Raw genomic sequence first — 21,901 nt, forward strand, 5'->3', positions numbered from 1 at the left:
GTGGTCCCGTCTCAGTCTGCCTTGATTAGCTAGACTCCTATCCCCATGATGGCGATGTGGTTGTTCTTGCTCTTCATCATCAGGATCTGGGTCTGCAGGGGTGAGAGGTAGCCCACGTCGGGTGGCTATGTTGTGGAGGATGGCGCATGCGACCACAATTTTGAAAGCGGTAATGGGGGTGTATTGGAGGGCTCCTCCACTGCGGTGGAGGCATCTGAATCTTGCCTTCAGCAGTCCGAAGGTGCGCTCGATCAGGTTCCTGGTCCTCTTATGCGCACTGTTGTATTGCCTCTCTGATTCAGTGCTGGGTGTTAAAAACGGAGTCATGATCCAAGGCCTGAGAGCATATGCACTGTCACCTGTTGGGCACAAAAGTACACGGTTAGGAAGTCCAGATTGTCGTGCACAGTGACCTGTGTGTATGTCTGCAAGTGTCTGTGGCTCTACCTAGGAGGTAACCGTCTCCAAATTCCCCACGTTCCAGGCGTTGATGTATCCCACTATGCCTAAAAATGTATGAGTCATGGGTACTGCCAGGAAACTTAGCTACGATGTCCGTGATGACATAATGGGCATCACAAACAACCTGTATGTTGAGTGAGTGGGTACACTTCCTGTTGCGGAAAATGTGTTCCAGATTAGCAGGGGGGCATATTTGAATGTGTGTCCCATCTACACACCCTATGACATGAGGAAAGTGGGCAATGCGGTAAAAGTCCAGCTTGGTGCTGTTAATTTCTGCCTCATTCCTTGGTAAGTATATGAAGTGAGACATGTGCGTGACTAAGGCATCTAGGAATGCCCTGAGGAACCTTGACACTGCACTTTGGGATACCCCACCTGCCACGGCAATGACCCCCTGATAGCTCCCTGAGGCCAAGAGGTGCAGTGCGCATAGTACTTGCACATGCGTAGGGATGGCGCAGCCACGCAGAGTCTTGTGTTCTAGCTGTGGTTTCAGTAAATCTATTAATTCTAGATTGGCTGCGCTGCTAAGGCGGTATTTGTCATAGATCTCCTCTTCAGTTTGCTGAAAAAGAGTCTGCCTGGTTCTATATATCTTCTCCTGTCTGTGGCCCCTCCTCCTCCTCTGCTGGGCTGCGTAGACTCTCCTCCTCACTGCTATCAGGTATATCTCCGCCATCTTGAGTAACCCAGATGCCTTCTGGGTCCCCTTTTATACTTTGGTAATGGTTACCACCTGCTCTGAGTTAGTGGTAAATGGGACATGCAAACTGGGCTTTTTGCGACTAGTCGCAATTTGCGAGTTGCAATTGCATATGGGTTGCGACTCGCAAATTGCGACTTGCAATTTGCGGGTCGCAAAATGGGGTCGCACCGGATGCGACTCGCAAACGGGTCCCATCGCTTTTTGCGAGTCGGAAATGGGCTTTTTGCATCCCATTTCCGATTTTTCACTGTCGCAAATTGCGATTCGGCCCGTTTGCGAGTCGCAATCGTTTGCTACATCTGGCCCTAGGTGGTCTAGTTTTTACCTCTGTAAACTAGCATGTGGTTTCCCGGACTATCTGCACAGTGTGCATCATTTTTGCACACTATATAGAAAGCCAGCCTCCTACATTAAAACAATAAAACACCACGAAATGCACAAAATATCGCAGCAATTAAATCATGCAATCACAAAAGCATAAACTCAATTTACATGTCATAGTATAATTAAGGAGAGATGTACTTAACCAACTGTGAAGCAGCAAAGAAAGAGAAAGCAGGATGTCAGCTCGGAGGATATAAAGGGCCGTGGGCTCTATGGTTGATACATGTGGCTTTATGTGGTCATGGGAAATGTAGTGTTTCTAAGTTTTGCATTTGATTGGCTGCTGAAAATAAAGAGTACAAAAAGAGAAGCATGTAGAAACGGAGCCCATCAAATGGTACGTCAATATATTATAGGTTTATTTGGATAAAGCTACAGGGTAGCAGAGGAGAGACACACAGGAGCTCCTCTGGTGCCAGCCAACAGATAAAAGGCAATTTCCCTCCTTCTGCATTCTATTACCTCACCGCATTCTGCGAGCAGAATCTACATCTTAACATGCTAAATACTACATATCTCCCCTTTTTCCTAAATATATTTTAATAACTACAACTAGAATACAGATCACAATTTCATTACTTGATATAAAAAATATATTAAGGGCCAGATGTATCAAATGATTTTGCACTCGCAAACTGCGAAATCGTCCGTTTGCGAGTGCAAAATCGTGATACATGGCCCTTTGCGAGTCGGTAATTGCGATTTCTTAAAAATCGCAATTACCGAATCGCAATGGGCCAGATTCATACATCTGGCCCTAAATACAGAAACAGTGAGGCTTACTTTTCTAACCCTAAAGCATCTAGGTATAACCTGAGTTTTTTCTGAATCATTTTTCTTTTTATTAGCCTGAGTATGTTCTCCTCTTTGAACACAATTGTCACTAGATACTAGGGTCTTGTGTCTGCTCGTTTCACATTTGTAAGGAAATGTCTCCTTGGCATGGTTACCCCCTGACTTTTTGCCTTTGCTGATGCCAAGTTATGATTTGAAAGTGTGCTGAGGCCTGCTAATCAGGCCCCAGCACCAGTGTTCTTTCCCTAACCTGTACTTTTGTTTCCACAATTGGCAGACCCTGGCATCCAGGTAAGTCCCTTGTAACTGGGACCCGACACCTGGTAAAGACTCTGCATCCGCAGCCCCCTAGGACCTGAAGGATCCTACCTCCAGTGCAGGAGTGACCCCCAGGTGGCCCTCTCCCTTGCCCAGGTTGTGGCTTCCCCGAGGAGCCCCCCCCTTGCCTGCCTGCATCGCTGAAGAGACCTCTTGGTCTCCCATTAAAACCTATTGCGAACCCGACGCTTGTTTGCACACTGCACTTGGCCGCCCCCGTGCCGCTGAGGGTGTACTTTCTGTGCTGACTTGTCCCCCCCCCCCGGTGCCCTACAAAACCCCCCTGGTCTACCCTCCGAAGACGCAGGTACTTACCTGCTGGCAGACTGGAACCGGGGCACCCCCTTCTCCATTGAAGCCTATGCGTTTTGGGCACCACTTTGACCTCTGCACCTTACTGGCCCTGAGCTGCTGGTGTGGTAACTTTGGGGTTGCTTAGAACCCCCAACGGTGGGCTACCTTGGACCCAACTTTGAACCCCGTAGGTGGTTTACTTACCTGCAAAAACTAACAAACACTTACCTCCCCCAGGAACTGTTGAAAATTGCACTGTCTAGTTTTAAAATAGCTATATGTCATTTATGTGAAAACTGTATATGCTATTTTGCTAATTCAAAGTTCCTAAAGTTCCTAAGTGAAGTACCTTTCATTTAAAGTATTGTTTGCAAATCTTGAACCTGTGGTTCTTAAAATAAACTAAGAAAATATATTTTTCTGTACAAAAACCTATTGGCCTGGAATTGTCTCTGAGTGTGTGTTCCTCATTTATTGCTTGTGTGTGTACAACAAATGCTTAACACTAAACTCTGATAAGCCTACTGCTCGACCACACTACCACAAAATAGAGCATTAGAATTATCTCTTTTTGCCACTATCTTACCTCTAAGGGGAACCCTTGGACTCTGTGCATGCTATTTCTTACTTTGAAATAGTACATACAGAGCCAACTTCCTACAACATTCATCATTTTTTTTTCTCTTTCACCACTCCTGATAAGTTCCATCAGTGGCCCCCAGTGACTCTTATGGCATCCCACAGACCTTTTCTACTTTAGCAGAGGAATTAAATTTGTTTTTCCCTTTCTGCCCATGTACCACAGACCTGATGTTGACAAAATCACCTTCCTCTATGTTAACTAGCTTCACACCTTTTTGTGCATCATACCAAGTTTCTCTTGTGTGAGATACACATTCCTCTTGACTAAGGGCATCAGTTGTTGTACAACACACTCAGTCTTGAGCCACTTCCCCATCCATGCTGGGAGGTAACTTGTATTAGCCTTCCTACCTCTCAGTAGTTCAAAAGGTGATATTTTTGTGGCAGAGTGTGGTGTAGTTCTATCAAACCACAACATTGGTCAGAAGACCGCCAGTTCGGTTTCCCACCCTGTTATAACCCACATGTGTTGTCTGTATAGGTGTAATTTCTCTCTCCAGTTTATCATGTACATAGTTATTATTTTTCTCTGTTGATAAAAACATTGCTGAGTAAGTGTACTTAGTTGTGTAATCCGCACTTGTGTTATGTAAGTGGTACATTCCAGGGTTACTCAGAATGGAAGGGTAATGGTATACCCTAGAGTCTGCCTTAGAATGTTGAGGGATTGTTTTGAGAGGGCCTGGAACGGTGAAGACGGTGTACAAGGTGTGTCCCAATAAAACTGTTGAAGACCCTCGCTTTTGTTATCGTGTTTACAACATTTTAATGGTGACGAGGATGGGATCAATGTGCAGGGGACAGTGAACGCTTCTTGCCCCTGACTACTTCCACCGTCTTTGTTGGAGAGTGTTAATTGCAGATAAGGACTTTCTCCTACCTTGAGATGTCGTGAATCAAGTGTTCCGGATTCCCATGAGGGGCATGTTGAGGGCTTGTGCTCAGATCTAGAAGAGTTGATCTGGGATTTGTTTCCATCAGTCCGAGCGGCATTGCATAGTGCAGAACTCGTTTTGTGGAGTGTACAGCGTGCCGGCACGGCTGTGAGGAGCATTATTCGGGCAGCCGCATTTTCTTGCAGGACCAGCGTCTTGCAAAGGACGCACCTCGGTGGCTGTTCATGCATCAGGCGAGGTCTGTGGCCAAAGTCGTGATGGAACCTTTCTGCTCCGGTGGTGCCAAGTTCTGAGGAGAGGAGTCGCCGCCAGTGAGACGAAGATCAGCGCTTCCTCAGAGCACTTCTAGCTGGATACACGTGACCCAGGCGAGGCGGAGTCATGTCCAGGTAGTGCGCTCGTCGAAAAAAACACTAGAGAGTGTCGCCTGAATATCGTTCCTGTGGAAAATTGCCAAACTTATTTTTCTCCTTCAGGTGTACTTTTGTCACGCCAGTCAATATTCGTACGCTCCACAAACAGGAACGTTGAGAGTCCATTCAGTAATGTGTAAGTGAATTATATACATATATACATATATATATATATATATATATATATATATATATAAAAAAAAATTCTCTTCTTTCTTCCTCTGATATGCAGTTTCATGGGAATGTTTAACTCCAGGAGAATTGGAGTCTCAATTATACCTTGATGAACACTTTGGGGGGCAGGGGGGGCACCTGTGCTAGACTGTTCTAAAGTGGGCCAAATTTTAAATTCCTCACATGGTGGCATAGTAAATAACCATGTACATTCTACAGAAACTTATGTTGGATGTAAAAAGAAAGTGTGGTATTGTGCATTATATATATTGTCTTTATAGAATCCCAGCCATCTGCTTACAGGATTTATTAGGGAACTTACGCTCTGTATTGTATTTCGCCATGACGGCAGCAAGTATGTCGCAGCCCCCTCCATTCCTGAGTGAGTTGGGTGAACCAAATCTTCCTTGGAAGGAATGGGTAAAACTTTTTAACTCATATTTGATAGCCATTGGGGGGGAAAAATTCACAGCTCTGAGGAAACAGCACATTTTATTACACAATCTAGGTATTCAGGGATGTAAAGTGTATGAAAGTTTGACGGACCCCGATGAAGAAGAGGACGATGAGGGAGAAGGTTTAGATGACTATGAAAAAACGATCAGGAGATTGGAAAGTCATTTTGGACACAAAGTCAATGTACTGTTAGAAAGGCATACATTTTTCAGTAGAACACAGGGTAAAGATGAAAAAGTGTCTAGTTACATTGCATGTTTGAAGGGTTTGGCCAACATGTGTGAATTTGGAATCCTGGAGGACTCCCTCATTCGAGATCAGTTAGTAAGATGTACAAACAATCTCAAAATTCAGGAGACGTTATTGGTCCACAATCCGGCCCTAAAGGAAGCTGTCGACATAGCTAAAGGCATAGAACACACTGTTGAATGTATAAAGCTCATTAAACACTCCCCAGTGAATGATGAGGTAAGGGAAGTGAAAACAAACTCCAAGCAGGAGGACAAGGAGTTAAGTCAGGGTTTTTCCTCTGGGACTCCTTCTGGAGGGCACGGACTGTAGTGGCTTGCTATTGTCAAACAGCACCGTGGCTACCGGAAGGGGTCGCCCCTACCTCGGCCAGAGCAGAACCTGCCAGAACCGGGGTCGTTCCCCAACTCTCATCAACTTCGACGGTAAGCCCTGTGAAAACCGTGACAGATTGCAACGCCCACAAATCCAGTTGCAGTTCGGAAAACATGGATAATCCAGTGGCAAATACGGAACCCACCAGTCAGACCCTGCTCATGACAATACAACAACAGGCTCAAGAACTCCAACAGCTACGAACTGAAAATACAGTCTACCGACAAGCCTTTTGCATCCAGGACCACTGATGTCCTCTCAGTATCTGCCACTACACCTCGTTTCTCCGGGGAGCCCAACAAATTGAGAGAATTCTTGGATGCCTTGACGGTTTACTTTGCCTTTCGCCCCTCGCAATTTGTGCAAGACAAGACCAAGGTGGGGTATTTGATTAGCGCCTTATCGGGCCAGCCTTGGCTTGGGCCACTCCTTTAGTGACAAGAAATGATCCCTGCCTGTCTAATTATTCTACCTTTGTCACTACCTTCAAACAGATGTTTGAGCGCCCCGGACTCGAGGCTTCAGCAGAAGAAGCTCTTTGCGATATCCAACAAGGGAATCAAGATGTATTACAATACATCACCCGTTTCAGTCAATTAGCAGCAGAAACGTCTTGGGTGGAACGTACCTTGGTGACACTGTTCCGCAGAGGTCTCATAGAGGACATTAAGGACGAACTGGTGCACTCTGCTAGGATAGAGAACCTTAAAGGATTGATGGATCAGACTCTGACTATAGAATATCGCTTGAATGAACGAAGAATGGAGAAAAGGAAGAGTCGTCTGCCATCCCACTCAGTGACATCCCGCACCTTCTCTCATTGTAGCGAGGAAGTCCGTCCTGAAACTAAGGGGGTTACCGAGGAAGAGCCAATGCAAATTGATACGGCTCGAGGACCTTTATCAGCTAGTGAAAGAGAACACAGACAAAGGAAGGGACTTTGTCTATATTGCGGTGCAGCTGGTCACCTAATTCGCGCCTGTCCCATTCGTCCAACCAAGCCTTTGGGAAACGCCAACTCCCGTCCTCAGTGAGAAGGGTGAGGACGGGATATCGTGAAATACCTTCCATTTGTTCTTCCAGGGAGGAAGGAACTGCTCTTCTTCTTTTACCAGTTATCCTTCACTTGACTGATGGCCGAGAAGAAAGAACCCTGGCTTTATTGGACTGCGGAGCCAGTGGCATCTATTTAGATGAAGCATGGGCCAAGGAACGACAGATAGCACAACTACCTAAGGAAGTACCAGAACAAGTACACATGGTGGATGGGTCACTCTTGGCCTCAGGACCCGTACAATATACCACCCCTACTTTCTGCCTCAAGTTTGGAAAACACCAAGAAAACCTTTCGTTTTATTTAATTTCATCACCACACCACGTCATGATTCTGGGAATTCCATGGCTCACACGACACAACCCCTACATCAACTGGGAAACAAGAACTATTTCTTTATCCTCTCATTTTTGCCAGCACCACTGCTACCTAGCAGGGGATTATTGGTCCCCAAAAGGTCTTCTAATGGCACCCCCTAAGGTGGGATGCTCTATTAACGTCCTACAGGGAGTTCCCAGGCAATATCAGGAATATGCCGACGTATTCCAGAAGCCAGAAAAACCTGAACTGCCACCCCATAGAGAATATGATTGCGCCATTCCTTTAGAACCAAATACAGTGGTTCCTTTCGGGCGAATGTATTCTCTCACAGAACCTGAGAAGCAGATTCTTAAGGAATACCTTGATGAGAACCTACAGAGCGGGTTGATTGCTCCCTCCTCTTCACCGGCAGGGGCTCCTCTCTTCTTTGTTCCTAAGAAGACTAAAGATTTGCGTCCCTGTATTGATTTTAGAGGATTAAACAAGATCACTATTAAGGATCGGTACCCGTTACCCCTCATTAAGGACATCCTAGAAGCAGTCAGAGGGGCAAAAAGATTCACCAAGCTGGATCTCAGAGGAGCCTACCATCTTTTAAGAATTAAAGAAGGTGATGAGTGGAAGACCGCTTTCAGAACACCTTTTGGTCACTACGAATATCGAGTAATGCCATTCGGACTCACCAATGCCCCTTCCATTTTTCAAAGGTTCATGGATTCTATCTTTTCCGCTCTTTTGCAACAAACAGTAGTGGTTTATCTCAACGATATTTTAATATTTTCTGTTCACCCAGAGGAACACTCTAAGCATGTTCGCCAAGTTCTAGAGCGACTCCGACAACACCATTTATTCTGCAAACCGGAAAAGTGCGAGTTTGACCAGACGGAAGTAAAGTACTTGGGGTATTGCATTAACCAAACCGGAGTCGCCATGGATTCAGACAAGGTGTAAGCTATATTGAATTGGCCATGTCCTTCTTCCATCAAGGAGACTCAGTGTTTTTTGGGATTAGCCAACTTCTATCGACAATTTATAGTAGACTTTGCATAGAGAACCAGCTATATTACTCAAACCCTTAAAAAAGACCATCTAAAAAAGGGCTTTTTTTGGACACAAGACGCAGAGTTAGCCTTTCAAGACTTAAAGAAAGCCTTTATTCAAGCCCCCATTTTACGACACCAGTAAACAATTCATTGTGGTCGCAGACGCAACCGAAAGAGCCATTGGGGCTGCCTTACTGCAAAGACAAGACGATGATGATCTAGAGCACCCGGTATTCTACCTTTCCCATATTTTATCCGACTCAGAACGGAACTATTCCGTGCTAGAACGTGAATTACTCGCCTTAAAGACCGCATGCACAGAATGGAGACACTTTCTGATGGGCTCGAAAGAACCCTTTGAAGCTCGGACAGACCACAGAAATCTACAGTGCTTAAGAAACTTTCAGTGTCAGAATAGCCGGCAGGCTCGATGGGCTTTCTTTTTCAGCCAATATGACTTTTATATCACATACATCCCTGGTTCGCAGAACATCCTGGCGGATGCCTTGTCCCGACGGTACCCTGAGTGCAGTGATTCTCCTGTTCAGAACCTATTTGACAATAACAAAATCATTGGTTTAGTACAGACTTTTTTAGACCAAGTCAGGTCCGAATATGCCCGTCTAGAAGACACAGAGTTGAATAAGTTGCGTCCACAACTTCATAGAGATCAAGGGTATTACTATCATGATAAGGCCCTGTTCTTACCCACTAAACTAGTACAGACCGAAGCCTTACGTATGTGCCATGATTCCCCCATCGCAGGTCATCGAGGAATGAAAGCTACTCAAGAACTTCTGCTTCGCTCCTTCTGGTGGCCAACTCTCAAGACAGATACGGAAGAATATGTATCATCCTGTCCTATATGTGCTCAATCCAAGACACCCCGTACTAAACCAGTAGGTTTACTTCGCCCACTACCAGTTCCCCCAGGACCATGGCACACCACCTCCACTGATTTCATGTGCTCATTACCCTCTTCAAATGGAAATCACGTAATAATGGTAACTGTGGACTCCTTCACTAAGATGGCTCACTTCACGGCCCTAAGAAAGTTGCCAACGGCAAAAGACTTAGGTGAAATCTTTACACAAGAAATCTTTCGACTTCATGGATTACCTCAGGTCATTATATCAGATAGGGGTCCTCAATATATCTCCCGATTCTGGAAACAATTCTGTAAGACCTTAGGAATCGAAGTGGCCTTATCATCAGGGTTCCACCCGCAAACTAACGGACAGACGGAACGACTCAATCAAGGCCTCGAACAATATTTACGTAGCTTCTGCAATGCTACGCAGAGTAATTGGGCTACCTATTTACCGCTTGCAGAATTCTCCTACAACAACTCAATACACAGCGCCTTGAAAGTCTCCCCTTTCTATGGCTCCTACGGTTTCCATCCTAAGGCCTTTCCAACTCCCCTGAAAGATACTTCCAATCTTCCAGCCATTTCCTCCTATGTTCAACAGCTACGGGGTGTCCAACGTGTTATCCATTCCAACCTTGTGGCCACTAAGTCACGCATGAAAAAGATGGCTGATAAGAGACGTTGCGAGGCTCCTCACTATCAGGTCCATGATAAAGTGTGGCTTTCCTCTAGATTCCTCCCTCTCCGACTTACTCAGAACAAATTCAAACCCCGTTATTATGGTCCATTCCTGATTCTCAAGAAGATTAACCCAGTGTCTGTACGTCTTCGCCTGCCCCAGACTTGGAAGATACACCCTGTGTTCCATGTCTCTCAACTTAAACCTTACCTTCCTGATCCTTTCCACAGACAATTCTCTTGTCCCCCCCCTCTCTCTAATGTGCCCGAGTATGAGGTCCAGGAAATCTGTGACTCTCGGTTTTTCCATGGACGCCTCCAATACCTTGTTCATTGGAAAGGCTACCCTATGAGTGAGTGTTCCTGGGAAGATGCCCCTTCAGTTCATGCCCCTCTTTTGGTCCGTCGCTTTTTCCGGCTTTTCCCCCACAAACCTGGGGCCTCGGGGGGGAGGGACCTACTGTTGCGCCGCCGCGAGCACGGGCCGCCACGGCGCAGCACACAGGGGCTGCAGCGGGTCGTGATCGGACCGCGGGGGAAGCCGTGGCTCGGGTCAAGGGTCGCGGCACTCGCCGCGCTCCTCTTCTCCGGCCGCGGATTCCTGGATACACGCGGCAGGGCCAGAGGACCCAAATTGGGTCACGGTCCTTGCCGCGAGGGCAGCGTTTGCCACGCTTAGGCGCACACATGAATTAAACATGGGAATTCTGGGTATCACTCTTTCCACCACTTACCAGTCACAACAGGCAAAAGCCGGATACCTGCACATGATGGTGCTTTTATGCAGGCCTTTTCCCTTTCCCAGCATGCTACCCACTTCCTCTCTTCCCAGCATGCATTGTTTCTGTTTGTTGGACGCATGTTCTTTATTCAATGTTATACTCTTTTCCCCAATCCAAGATGGTGGTGTTTCTACTTCCTGATTCCTACTTCCTGTCTAGGGGTATATAAGGGGAATTCAGCTGCTTGTTCATTGCGTTGCAACAGTCCTTTGGTGGTAGTCACGCTCCGGCTGGTTTCTTCTTGTGAATCCAGTATTTCCTGACCTGTCTTCGTCTCCAGTCTTCCTGTACACTCGGATCCTCAGTTCTAACGCCCTTGTGCCCTCCTTCTGTTTCAGGGAGTTCCTGTTGGAGGTTTTTTACCCTATTGGGGTTTTTCCTCTGGGACTCCTTCTGGAGGGCACGGACTGTAGTGGCTTGCTATTGTCAAACAGCACCGTGGCTACCGGAAGGGGTCGCCCCTACCTCGGCCAGAGCAGAACCTGCCGGAACCGGGGTCGTTCCCCAACTCTCATCAACTTCGACGGTAAGCCCCGTGAAAACCGTGACACCATTGTCCTTAACTCTCTGACTGTGAAGTGGGTGTGTTTAGGGGTTGCCATGGTGTGTGTTGTAAGTGGTGTGTTGTAGGTGTATTGGTGAGGGTGCTGTTGTGTGGTTTGGTGTGTGGCTTGTGACGTGAGTGTGTAATGTATGAGTTTTGGTGGTGTTTTTGTGTCTGTGACTTGTGTGATGGTTAGTTCAGTGTATGCGTGTTGTGTTGTCAATATCTGTTGTGCTATTGGCGTTGCAAAGGATTGTGGGGTGTGGATGTGTGTGTTTTATAGTGTTGTGGATGTGTGTCAGGTGTGTGGGTTTCAAACTTGTCAATGTGTGCATTTGTTGTTAGTGGGTCCCACTGCTGGCCGTGGCGGTCCGTACCACCAATGGTCGTTCGACATTCACTGTCCACCAAGCTGATTTGTGCATTATTATTTGGTGGGAGGGGGATTTGTCTGCATGGCGGTGGTGGGGTAAGGTGAACTGCCTTTGCGTCCTCATTGGCACTGGCGGTGGGAGGAGGTTGCAGGATTTTTGGAGGGTTTACTTTTTGGCATCATTTTTCGGCGGTGTGCAGTTCACCGCCAGTTGCGGTCTTTTTTTCAACAACAGCACCGCAGTCGGCGGTGATTGCTGCTAAGTTCCTAATGAGGGCAGTAGAATTCTTTTTTGCCATTTAAAGGACTGTACATAGTTATATGTAATGGAGTCTGATTCTATGTCAGGACCGGAGGCGAGGATTATGCATTACTTTCTTCACCTTATTTCACAGCAGATTCAAAGAACAGAATAAATAGTAAAAGATAAACAGAGACTACATGTCACATGAGGCTTATAACATTAGAATCTGCAAATAGTCCAATCACAACACAGTCCAGCTTATAAGTAGATATGAAGTCCCTTTCTGTTCCTCTTTCTTCCCTGCTCATCAGTTAAGTGCAAACCTTATAAACGCTTTCCCTTAATGATATTATTAGCACTGTTTATATATTTATATATTATCCTGTTTTAATCTTGAAGCGCGGTAGGCTTCTTGCAAGAGCGCTTATTTTATTATGTTTTCCCAGCAGCTCGACGGAGGCGCATGCGCGCCGTTCGTCGAACTGTCAGGCGCGACAGCTGTTTCTGAGGTGGCTATTTCAGAGCATCTCAACTGACAGCTATGTGTGCTTCGGGGAAACGCTGATAGGAAATTCTTTGAATTCCTGTCACACGCTGCATTTCCTGGACCAACCCTCGCTTCAAACAACTTTTTGGTGTTTATATTTAATGAAATTGCTCCACCTTGTGGTCATTTTTTATATTTTTTCTTTTTCCATTATCTCTTCAGTTAACATTAAGAGCACCAGAGAGGGGGCTGCCCACTTATTGATTGGGTGATAATAAATGGTTACTTAAAATATTTTTGTCCTAAAATATATTTTTTACGTTTATTTTTTAATATATACTCTTATTTTTAGGTTGGTGCTCTCACCCTCATAATGGATCAGTCTATTGGCAATGAAAACGCATCCTTTCATGATGCAGCGCAAGAGTGGCCACCCCAATGTCTTCCCTAAGAGGTGAGTCAAGTACTTTCCATTGCCATTTCCAATACGCTTGCACCTCTTTTAAGGAACATAAGAGTGCGCGCATGCTTAAAAATTTGCCCTACTGAAAGGAAGATCAACCCGGAGAAATTAGCGACTTTGTCGCAAAAACTTCAGACCCTTTCTTTGGAGTCGCCATGGAGGAGAGGATGTTTCGGATGCTGAATTTTCCTCAGGTGAGGACCAAGAATTGAGTAGACCTTGGAGTCCTAACTCAGTTTCCCCTGATTCTCCTGAAGAAGACTCTCACATGTTTAACCCTTCAAAAATGTGTCATCCCAGGTCTTCTGAATGGGTCCCTGAACCTAAGGTAGCTGATTATGTGGCTGATAAAATACGACCAAACCCCTAGAGAAAGAGGTCAGAGCAAATCTTAGGGCAGAATGTCCCAGACCTTCTCTACCGGGCAAAGTGGCAGTGATTCCCAACATAGATCCAAAGCTACGCACATTTTTAGCAAGTATATTAAAGATCCTAAAAAGGGTATTGACAGATCTTGGAGAAATTGCCAAGATAAACTTCTTGATGCAGTTGGCCCACTTACACAGATTATCCAGTTAGCGGAACAGGCTAAGCAGTCTGGAACCCCACTATCAGTGGATTTGCCTCTTGGGGAATGGAAACTGTGCTCTCGCCGCAGAACGCGGGAGATCCCTGCTTATCAAAATTGACCCCAAACTTGGTGAATTGGCAACATCTGAAGCAGGCGCTATTGCCCCGGGCAATCTTTTGGGGGAACCTTTTGTGAAGCAATTAGGCAAGTTTGTAGCAACCTTTTCAGCTTTAGACAAAGCCCAAACTTCCACTAAAAAGATCATCCCTGCAAAGATTTTTGCTCGGGCCGGATGAGGAAGGGGTCGCTCCTCCGGCTGTTTTTACCATCAAGGTCCCTCTAGAGCATGGGTACTCGCAAACATTTTCCCAAGGGCCAAAAAGTTTGGTCTGTGACGTGTCTGGGGGCCGCATTGATGCCAGGGCAGTGGCGGTCGGGTGGGGTGGCTGGGGAGATTGGTGGCAAAGTAGGTGTAGGAGAAGCAAATGATATAAATTTAGTGGATGAAATAAACAATGGGAAACTAGAAAACCTGGAATTATTCCTGGCTTACCCACTTTTCCAAAATGTGTGACCCTAGCCAATTGTTTAGTCTCGCTTTTCCTCTTTTTTCTGCATTATCACATTTAGGATGATCTCGAAATACATGATTCATGGTGTGCGCTGCGCAAAACCTGCTTCTATGTCGGATTTAATAAACTATAATGTTGTTCAGGTATGATAGGAACCCAGGCCACCCATAAAGTGCAAATATCAAGTGACTTGCCTCTTTAATTTACTATTGGTGGTGTTCTCAGGGTAAGCGAAATAGTTAATGTTTACAAATTTATGTTTCCAAATTTATGTTTGAAAACTATCACTTTTAAATTAATACATCTCAATGCACTGATAAACTGTACTAAGGCGAAATGGTTCTGTATGTTAACTAAATACACTTTTTTAATTTTGAAGAGACTGTCTTAGTTTTACACTTGTGATGCAAGATGTCTTTAAAACTGAAGGTGTTTCTAAAGTTAAGTGCAGGAGTCCCTAGTTTTCTTGCTTTTTTTGACACCGATTAAGTTTTAAATAAATGATTGTGTGTGTATTTAATATTTTTTTTCTTAGTGCGGAGTCCAGTGCTCCTGTTGCCAAGGGGCAGCATGTAAAGGTCAGAGGGGTCGCATGAGGCCCGCGGGCCATACTTTAAGTATCCATGCTCTAGAGGATACCCAAAAAGGAACAACGGCTGGAATGACAGTCGTCAAGGAACATTCTACCCCTCTCAAGGTTCCGGCAGAGCCAAAGGCAACCGCATCAGAGGAGGAGCTAACGCACCACGAGGAGTTTCTGGTGAGCATTATCCCTTCTTCCCCTCTAGATCTAGGAGGAAGACTTCTAAGATTTGCCCACAAATGGGAGACAATAACAAAGGATCCTTGGATTCTTCAAACAGTTTATGGTTTTCACATAGAGTTCTACAAAACTCCAATCCAACAAACCTGTCCCAGACCTTTAGTTTTCTCAACACAAGTAATGAATCTCATAAATTTAGAAGTGGAGGATCTCCTACAGAAAAGAGCCTTTTCCAGATTTGCTCTTCACCCGAGTGAGTTTTTGAGCAAAATGTTCTGGTAGAGAAGAAAGACATGAGCTTTCGCCCTGTAATAAACATGAGGGAGTTCAACGAATGGATAGTTTACTGTCACTTCAAAATGGAAGGCATCTATCTATTGAGACACATTCTACTTCCGAACGATTGGATGATCAGACTGGACCTCAAAGATGCATATATTTCAGTCCCCATTTTTACTACTCACCAGAGATTTCTTCAGTTTATGTGGAAAAAGCAGATATACAAGTTCAAAGCTCTCCTTTTCGGTTTATCCTTGGTGTTTTACCAAACTCATGAAACCGGTAGTAGAATTCCTTCGTACCAGGGGAATAAGGATGATAATTTATCTAGATGATATTCTTCTGATGGACCAGTCCCTAGCTCAACTCAAATCAAATCTGAACATGACTATTGCGCTCTTCCAAAATCTCGGCTTTGTGATCAACAAATCCAAATCAGAACTGAATCTAACCGAACAAATAGTATTTCTAAATTTCCTTATAAACTCAGTCACAGCATCTCTCAGCCTTCCATTATTAAAACTTTCCAAGATTTGGAAAGAACTCAGGAAGGCTCTCAGAAGAGAGATAATTTACCTCTGCCAACTGGCCAGAATAGTGGGACTTCTTTCCTCGTCAATCCAAGCAATCTTCCCAGGTCCTCTTCATTACTGTGCATTACAGAGATTAAAAGCTACTCATCTCCAAAAGGGTCTAATTTACTCTGAAATTATTTCTTTATCTCCAGAAGCCGAAACGGAACTCCAGTGGTGGACAGATCACATGGAAGCTTGGAATAGCATGGCAATATTCGGCACATCACCAGATATGATTATAGAATCAGATGCCGGTCATCTGGGATGGGGAGCCAGATGTGGGGAAATATCCATGGGCGGCAGATGGTCAGAGGAAGAACTCTCTCTCCATATCAATGGTCTACAACTTCTGGCAGGATCCTTCGCAGTCAAGTCTCTCACGAAGGACAAAGTGTGTTGTTCCATTCTTCTGAAGATGGACAACATATCAGCGGTCCAATATATCAATCGCCTGGGGGGCACTCAATAGAAGGCCCTCTCAGAATTAACAAAGGATTTCTGGCACTATTGACTTCAGAAACAGATCTCTGTAATGGCAGAGTATCTTCCAGAGATCAAAAACACTGTAGGAGACTGGAACTCCTGGAACTTTACAGACAACACAGATTGGAAATTAGATTGAAAACAATTTCTAGCCCTAATGGAAAGATTGGGGCCTTGCAACCTAGATCTCTTTGCTTCCCATCTGAATCACCAACTGACAAGATATGTCAGCTGGATACCAGATCCGGAAGCAATAGCGATAGATGCTTTTCTTCAAGATTGGTCGAAGGATCTTCTGTATGCCTTTCCCCCCTCCATAATGATTCCCAGAGTAGCAGCTCAGGTAAGACGTCAAACTCCGTCCTTGGTTCTAGTGACTTCGATTTGGAAATTTCAAGCATGGTTCCTGGCACTAATGGAATTGTCTTGGGCTCTCCCAATCAGACTACCATTATTCCCTTCGATACTTCTCGTTCATCAAGGATCTCCTCACCCGCTAGTTCTCCAAGGCCATCTTTGCCTCAAGGCCTGGAGGATTTGGAAAAACAAACACCTTTCAAAAGAAGCTAATCACTTCCTTCAACAGGCCTGGTCTACAAGTACTGTCAATAGATTGGCTTGGAACCGATGGAATCATTGGTGTATGGAAAAACATCTTGATCCCTTGGGGCAAGAACCTACGTACATCCTAAACTTCCTGGTGGAGCTGGCCCATTTGGGTCTAGCTTATTGTACCATTAATTCCTTTAGGTCAGCCATTTCTGCAGGGCATATCTCCATTAATAACAAACCAGTAGGTGAACATCCCTGGGTATGTAAATTAATGAAAGGCATATGTCTTTCTAAACCCCCTGAACTCAGATATTCAGGACTTTGGGACGTTAACGTAATTGTATTTTTTCTCTCCTAATGGCACGATAATCACCTCTTATCTCATAAACAATTATCAGCTAAATTGGCTATCCTACTAAGCCTCATTTCCTGTAAAAGAGTATCTGATGTTAGAGCTTTAGATCTATCTGCTAGAGCCTTTACTCCAGAAGGTGTTACTTTCACTATTTCTAGAAGAACCAAAACTAATATCAGAGTGGTCTCTTACCCTCCTTTTCCAGACCATCCAAAATGATGTGTAGTTAACTGTATCAAGGCATACGAAGACATGACACTGGTTGTCAGACTTGCAGGCGAGAATCAACTTCTCATTGCCTTACAAAAATCATTTAAAGCAGTTTCATCCCCTACTATTGCCAGATGGGTTAGATGGATCATGGCAGGGGCAGGTATTGGTATTCATAGATCTGGAGCTCATTCCACAAGAGGAGCAATGGCTTCTAAAGCCAAACAGGTAGGTGGTAGACTTGAAGACATCATGAATGCAGCAGATTGGTCATCGGAATCCACTTTCAAAAAAATGTATTTTAAACCCATTTTAGAACCTGCCTCACTGTTCGTCAGTAAACTTTAAACGTGCATAATCCTTGCCTCCGGTCCTGACATAGAATGAAAAATGTCCTAGCTAACAAGAAAGAAAGTTTCAATTCTATTAAGGACACCCAGGCATTTGTTCTCCATAAAATGTCTCTTTGTTCCTTCAACTAATACCTCTCTTATTCCAGTAAGTACCATCTTATTGCAATGCCTTCAATGCTTTAAATACTTGACTGTTTGAATACAAATTGATCTTTGCATATTTCGCATTGAAAGAAATTTATTTCCCTTCACCATTGTATTCTCTTCCGCAACATAACAAAGTTATATAAAGAACTAGATAATGTGTTTATAATTCATTTTATTTACACAAACAATAACCAAGGAATGGACTAAATTACCTTTAACTTCCTCGAGTGAAGAAGAGGAACAGGAAGGGACGTCATATCTACTTATAGGCTGGACTGTGTTGTGATTGGACTATTTACAGACTCTAATGTTCTAAGCCTCCCTGGACATGTAGTCTTTGTTTATCTTTTACTTTTTATTCTGTTCTTTGAATCTGCTGTGGAAATAAAGTGAAGAAAGTAATGCATAATCCTCTCTTCAGTGTCCTTAATAGAATTTAAATTTTCCTTCTCCTTTAGCTATGAACTTTTTCATTCACTGCCCCTCAGTTGTAAAGAACTCTAATGGCTTTGAAACATCTGAGCTACATAAAACAGCGAACATAAATAATAGAATAGTAAACATAGCTAAAGTTGAAAAGGGTAGATTAAAAATGAAATGTTTACAACTAATTTGTTTTAAGATATAAAATCATATTCAAGCGCTTTCGTGTCCACAGCTAGTTTGCAGACAAAAACAACATCCAGACTGCATTTCGAGCCCAGTATTTATTAAAGAAAAATAAGTTACTGTGCCACCGGGCACTGCTCTGAATGTTGGTACAATAGTAGAGGAAGTGTAACGCCCTAGTTGTTTTTCAGAAATAGTTGAAGCGATGGAAACGGAAAAGAGACTATAACACTTCAGCCCATACCTGGCAGCGAACTAAACGTCTTCCTTTACTTAGTTTTCCGTTTACCAACACGCAATACACTCAAGAGACATATCAGTTGTTGCTCCAAATTTTACTTGTGATCTACGTTATTGAAATTTAAAGCGTGCATAAAATTCAATGTTCAACTTCAAATGTTATTTGTGCGCAACGGCAGTTTATGGTGATTCGCGATTTTCAGACTTGAGTTATCTTTTCAAATCATAATTGTGCTTTTAAAATAGACACAATGCTAACCCCAGTGGCAAAATACGTACAAATGAGTAGTACATACGTTTGACGACTGATTGAAGATGGCAGACTTGTGGCACAGGCTGTAGTTTGTCTACTGTTTCTTTAGTTCTCTAGTCCCGTCTGGCGTCAGCCAGTGACATCACGTGGCACCGTGATTGGCGGAGCAGTTTTTGAAAAATACGGCGCGTCTTGTCTCCGGGAGTGAGCAAGTTTACCGGAGCCTGAAAGCTTGTACCGGCGTTTAGTAAGTGTAGTGTCACGGACAATTACCAGAAGTGGCGATCCGTGCCCAGCGAGCTCAAATCAGGAGTGGCCGAAATGATGAAGCCAGCGTAAGTGCGGACATTGACTGTTCTTCTGTGATCGCTTTCCGGTTGCATTATTATGTTCACCTGTTGTCCTTCTGGCTCTCTCTGATTTCCGCCCCCCCCACCCCCCTTTTTCTTTTAACTGCACCATATTTTTGTAGTCGTTACTCTTTGGTGTACCCCGCTTTCTCATTCCCCTCTCTTTCTCTGATTGACATATTTTCTCTGTTGATCGCGAAGTAATACTGTCACAGCATGTTCTGAGTTACGCCGTATAATTTGCCCTTTCTTGCCATATAACTTGGCCCTTTCCTTCCGCATAATTCCAGTGGCCCTGACTACACTCCGGTGTTTTTGCGTTTTAAATGTACCAACATCTTCGGCTAAAGTAATTTGCAACGATCAGATTTGTAAATTTGTACCTTTATGTAAATATACATTTTTATTGGTAAGCACCGTAACCCCTTTGGATAAGGTCTGCGCTATGCTATAATGTATAAATAAAGGAGGCACCCATTGAAAAATAAACTGATAGGAACCAGAGACAGGAGAAAAAGAGTTAAATGTGTTTGTCATTTTTAGGTAGCCTTCTACCAGGCAGCACAGTTGTCTAGTTTGCTAAAGACATCTTGGAGACTTAGAGAAAGTTGACCTAGGAATGCATTTTATTTGTTGATTACCATTGGCGTTGTGGTCTGTAGCTCTCGCTTTCTGTCTTTCCGTTTGCTGGCTTCATTTGCTTTAGGCTCTCTAGGTTTAGTGCGTCCCTTCTGTTATCTAAATGATGTTCACGGTATCCTTCCACGAACTCGTTTTCTGTTAACAGGCCTTTTAAATCTTGTTCTTGTCATGTTTACTGTGCATTCAAAGACGGAGGTTAATGGTGTCTTTTGAGCCTCCTTGTTTACTTTTCTCTGACTTCAAAGTGAGAGGATTTATGTAACAATTTTGCTGGAGATTGGGGGTAGGAAAGTGTGTTTTTTTTTTTTTTGTTTGTTTTGTTATTTCTGAAGTGTGTTGGAAACAAATACATTAATATGGTCAGTGTATCATTAAGCTAGATGAATCAATTTCCACACATCTTCGTCTGCGCACTGTATATTTTTTATTAGTAAAACTGTATGTCTGTACAACTTTAATGATCATTTCAATTGCTACCACACCACATATATTCAATTTGACACCACTGCACTCTACTCTGCACTGCTCGACTTTACACCATTCCACGCCCCTGCACTCTGCTTCGCTCTGCACCACTTCTTGCTCCTCTACCCTGTACCACTCTATACCAATGCACTCTTTGCCACCCCAGTCTAGGCTACACCATTCTACTCTGCACAACTCCACTCTACTGTATTCTGTGCCCCTCTGCAAAACTGCACTTTACACCCCTGCACTCTCAGTACACGCCAATGCACTTTACTCTGTAACACTGAACTCTATGCCCCTGCACTCCACGCCAATCCACTCAACACCACTGCACTTTGCTCTGTCATTACACTCTGCCACTCTACGCAGCTGCGCACTCCACACCACTGCATTTAATGCCCCTATGTGCCACTCTATGCGACTCCACACTATGCCACTGCAATACACACTTCCTGTCACCCCACTCTACATAACTCTACTCTACTCTCTTCTGTGCCACTAATATTTAGTCATGTTGCATAGCAGCCACACTGGTTAACAACATGACTAAAAAAACTTTGGCAAAGCCAATAACTCTTACATAGGCGCAACCTGTTGGCTTTGCCAATGCTAGTTACATTTGCTAACACTGTCTGTGCATTGGTTGTACTTCATTAGGAACACCACAAAATAAAATGATGGATGGGTTATTGAAACTGCTCACACTCGCTCCCAGTTACAAGGCTGGGTTTAAGCCGTCGTTATTTTGCTCGCCATGTCACCTTAGTTTGGACCCAGCTGTATGCAAATCAGTCTTGACCTTGCTTCTTATGGGAACAGCCCAGCCCGAACTGCCAAGCCAGGTCTTCCCTGGACCAGAAAGGAGCATCCTGGGACCGGTTTTGGGGTATCACCCCTCATCAGTCAGGCAAGCTTGAATCCAAGTAGCGCAGCAAGCAAGGGACCCACGTCTAGGCATGCCCTAGCATTGCATATGGCTGGGTCCGAACTGGGGTGGCATGGTGGGCAAAAGAACAATGGATTAAACCTAGATCTGTGTTTCAGCGCTCCGTCCATCATCCTCTTGTGTTGCTGTACCTCATTAGTACCAGTTTAACACCCAACAGTAGGTGATTAGTCAGCCTTTTCAAAGGACCTTCCACTGTGCAGCAGCATGTCACTGCATTTTCAGTAACCTTTGAACGTTTGTTTTAGGATTTTTTTTTCTTCTTTTTTTTTTTTCTTCAATCTGCAGAATATGAAGCATATGATGGATTATGGGGCAGATCTATAATTATGTGAATACTGCTGCACAATTGCATAATTCCAGTGGCCCACAGTGTATTATATAATGTAGTGGTGATGAAGCACAGACAACGTTCTCGTCCTGTGTACCCTTGATGGATTGTGAGCTGTGTAATCCCAATACATAGTTTTGAAGCTCCCTGCTGGACCTGTCTCTGTTAAGCACTC

General features: G+C 44.3%; 1 protein-coding gene and 1 long non-coding RNA gene across 9 annotated transcripts in view; one reads left to right on the plus strand and one right to left on the minus strand.

Annotated features, from left to right (window-relative positions):
* LOC138284308 (uncharacterized) overlaps positions 1–19,085 on the minus strand; it is a 143,192-nt gene extending 124,107 nt beyond the window's left edge. Inside the window, exon 1 of the long non-coding RNA XR_011201379.1 lies at positions 19,033–19,085. This is a non-coding gene — a long non-coding RNA (uncharacterized lncRNA). The remainder of the gene's footprint in view (positions 1–19,032) is intronic.
* A 1-nt stretch (position 19,086) lies between these two features.
* Positions 19,087–21,901, plus strand: part of KIF23 (kinesin family member 23) — a 177,695-nt gene continuing 174,880 nt past the window's right edge. For 3 of the 8 annotated variants that reach the window (XM_069222930.1, XM_069222933.1, XM_069222931.1), the window contains exon 1: positions 19,087–19,324. In XM_069222930.1, the coding sequence (XP_069079031.1) occupies positions 19,311–19,324 (14 nt within the window). In that variant the 5' untranslated portion in view covers positions 19,087–19,310. The remainder of the gene's footprint in view (positions 19,325–21,901) is intronic. The other 5 variants (XM_069222932.1, XM_069222937.1, XM_069222936.1 and 2 more) reach the window with 4 other exon arrangements.

The sequence above is a fragment of the Pleurodeles waltl genome, chromosome 3_1 (genome assembly GCF_031143425.1).
Source record: "Pleurodeles waltl isolate 20211129_DDA chromosome 3_1, aPleWal1.hap1.20221129, whole genome shotgun sequence".
In the NCBI taxonomy this organism is placed as follows: Eukaryota; Metazoa; Chordata; class Amphibia; order Caudata; family Salamandridae; genus Pleurodeles; species Pleurodeles waltl.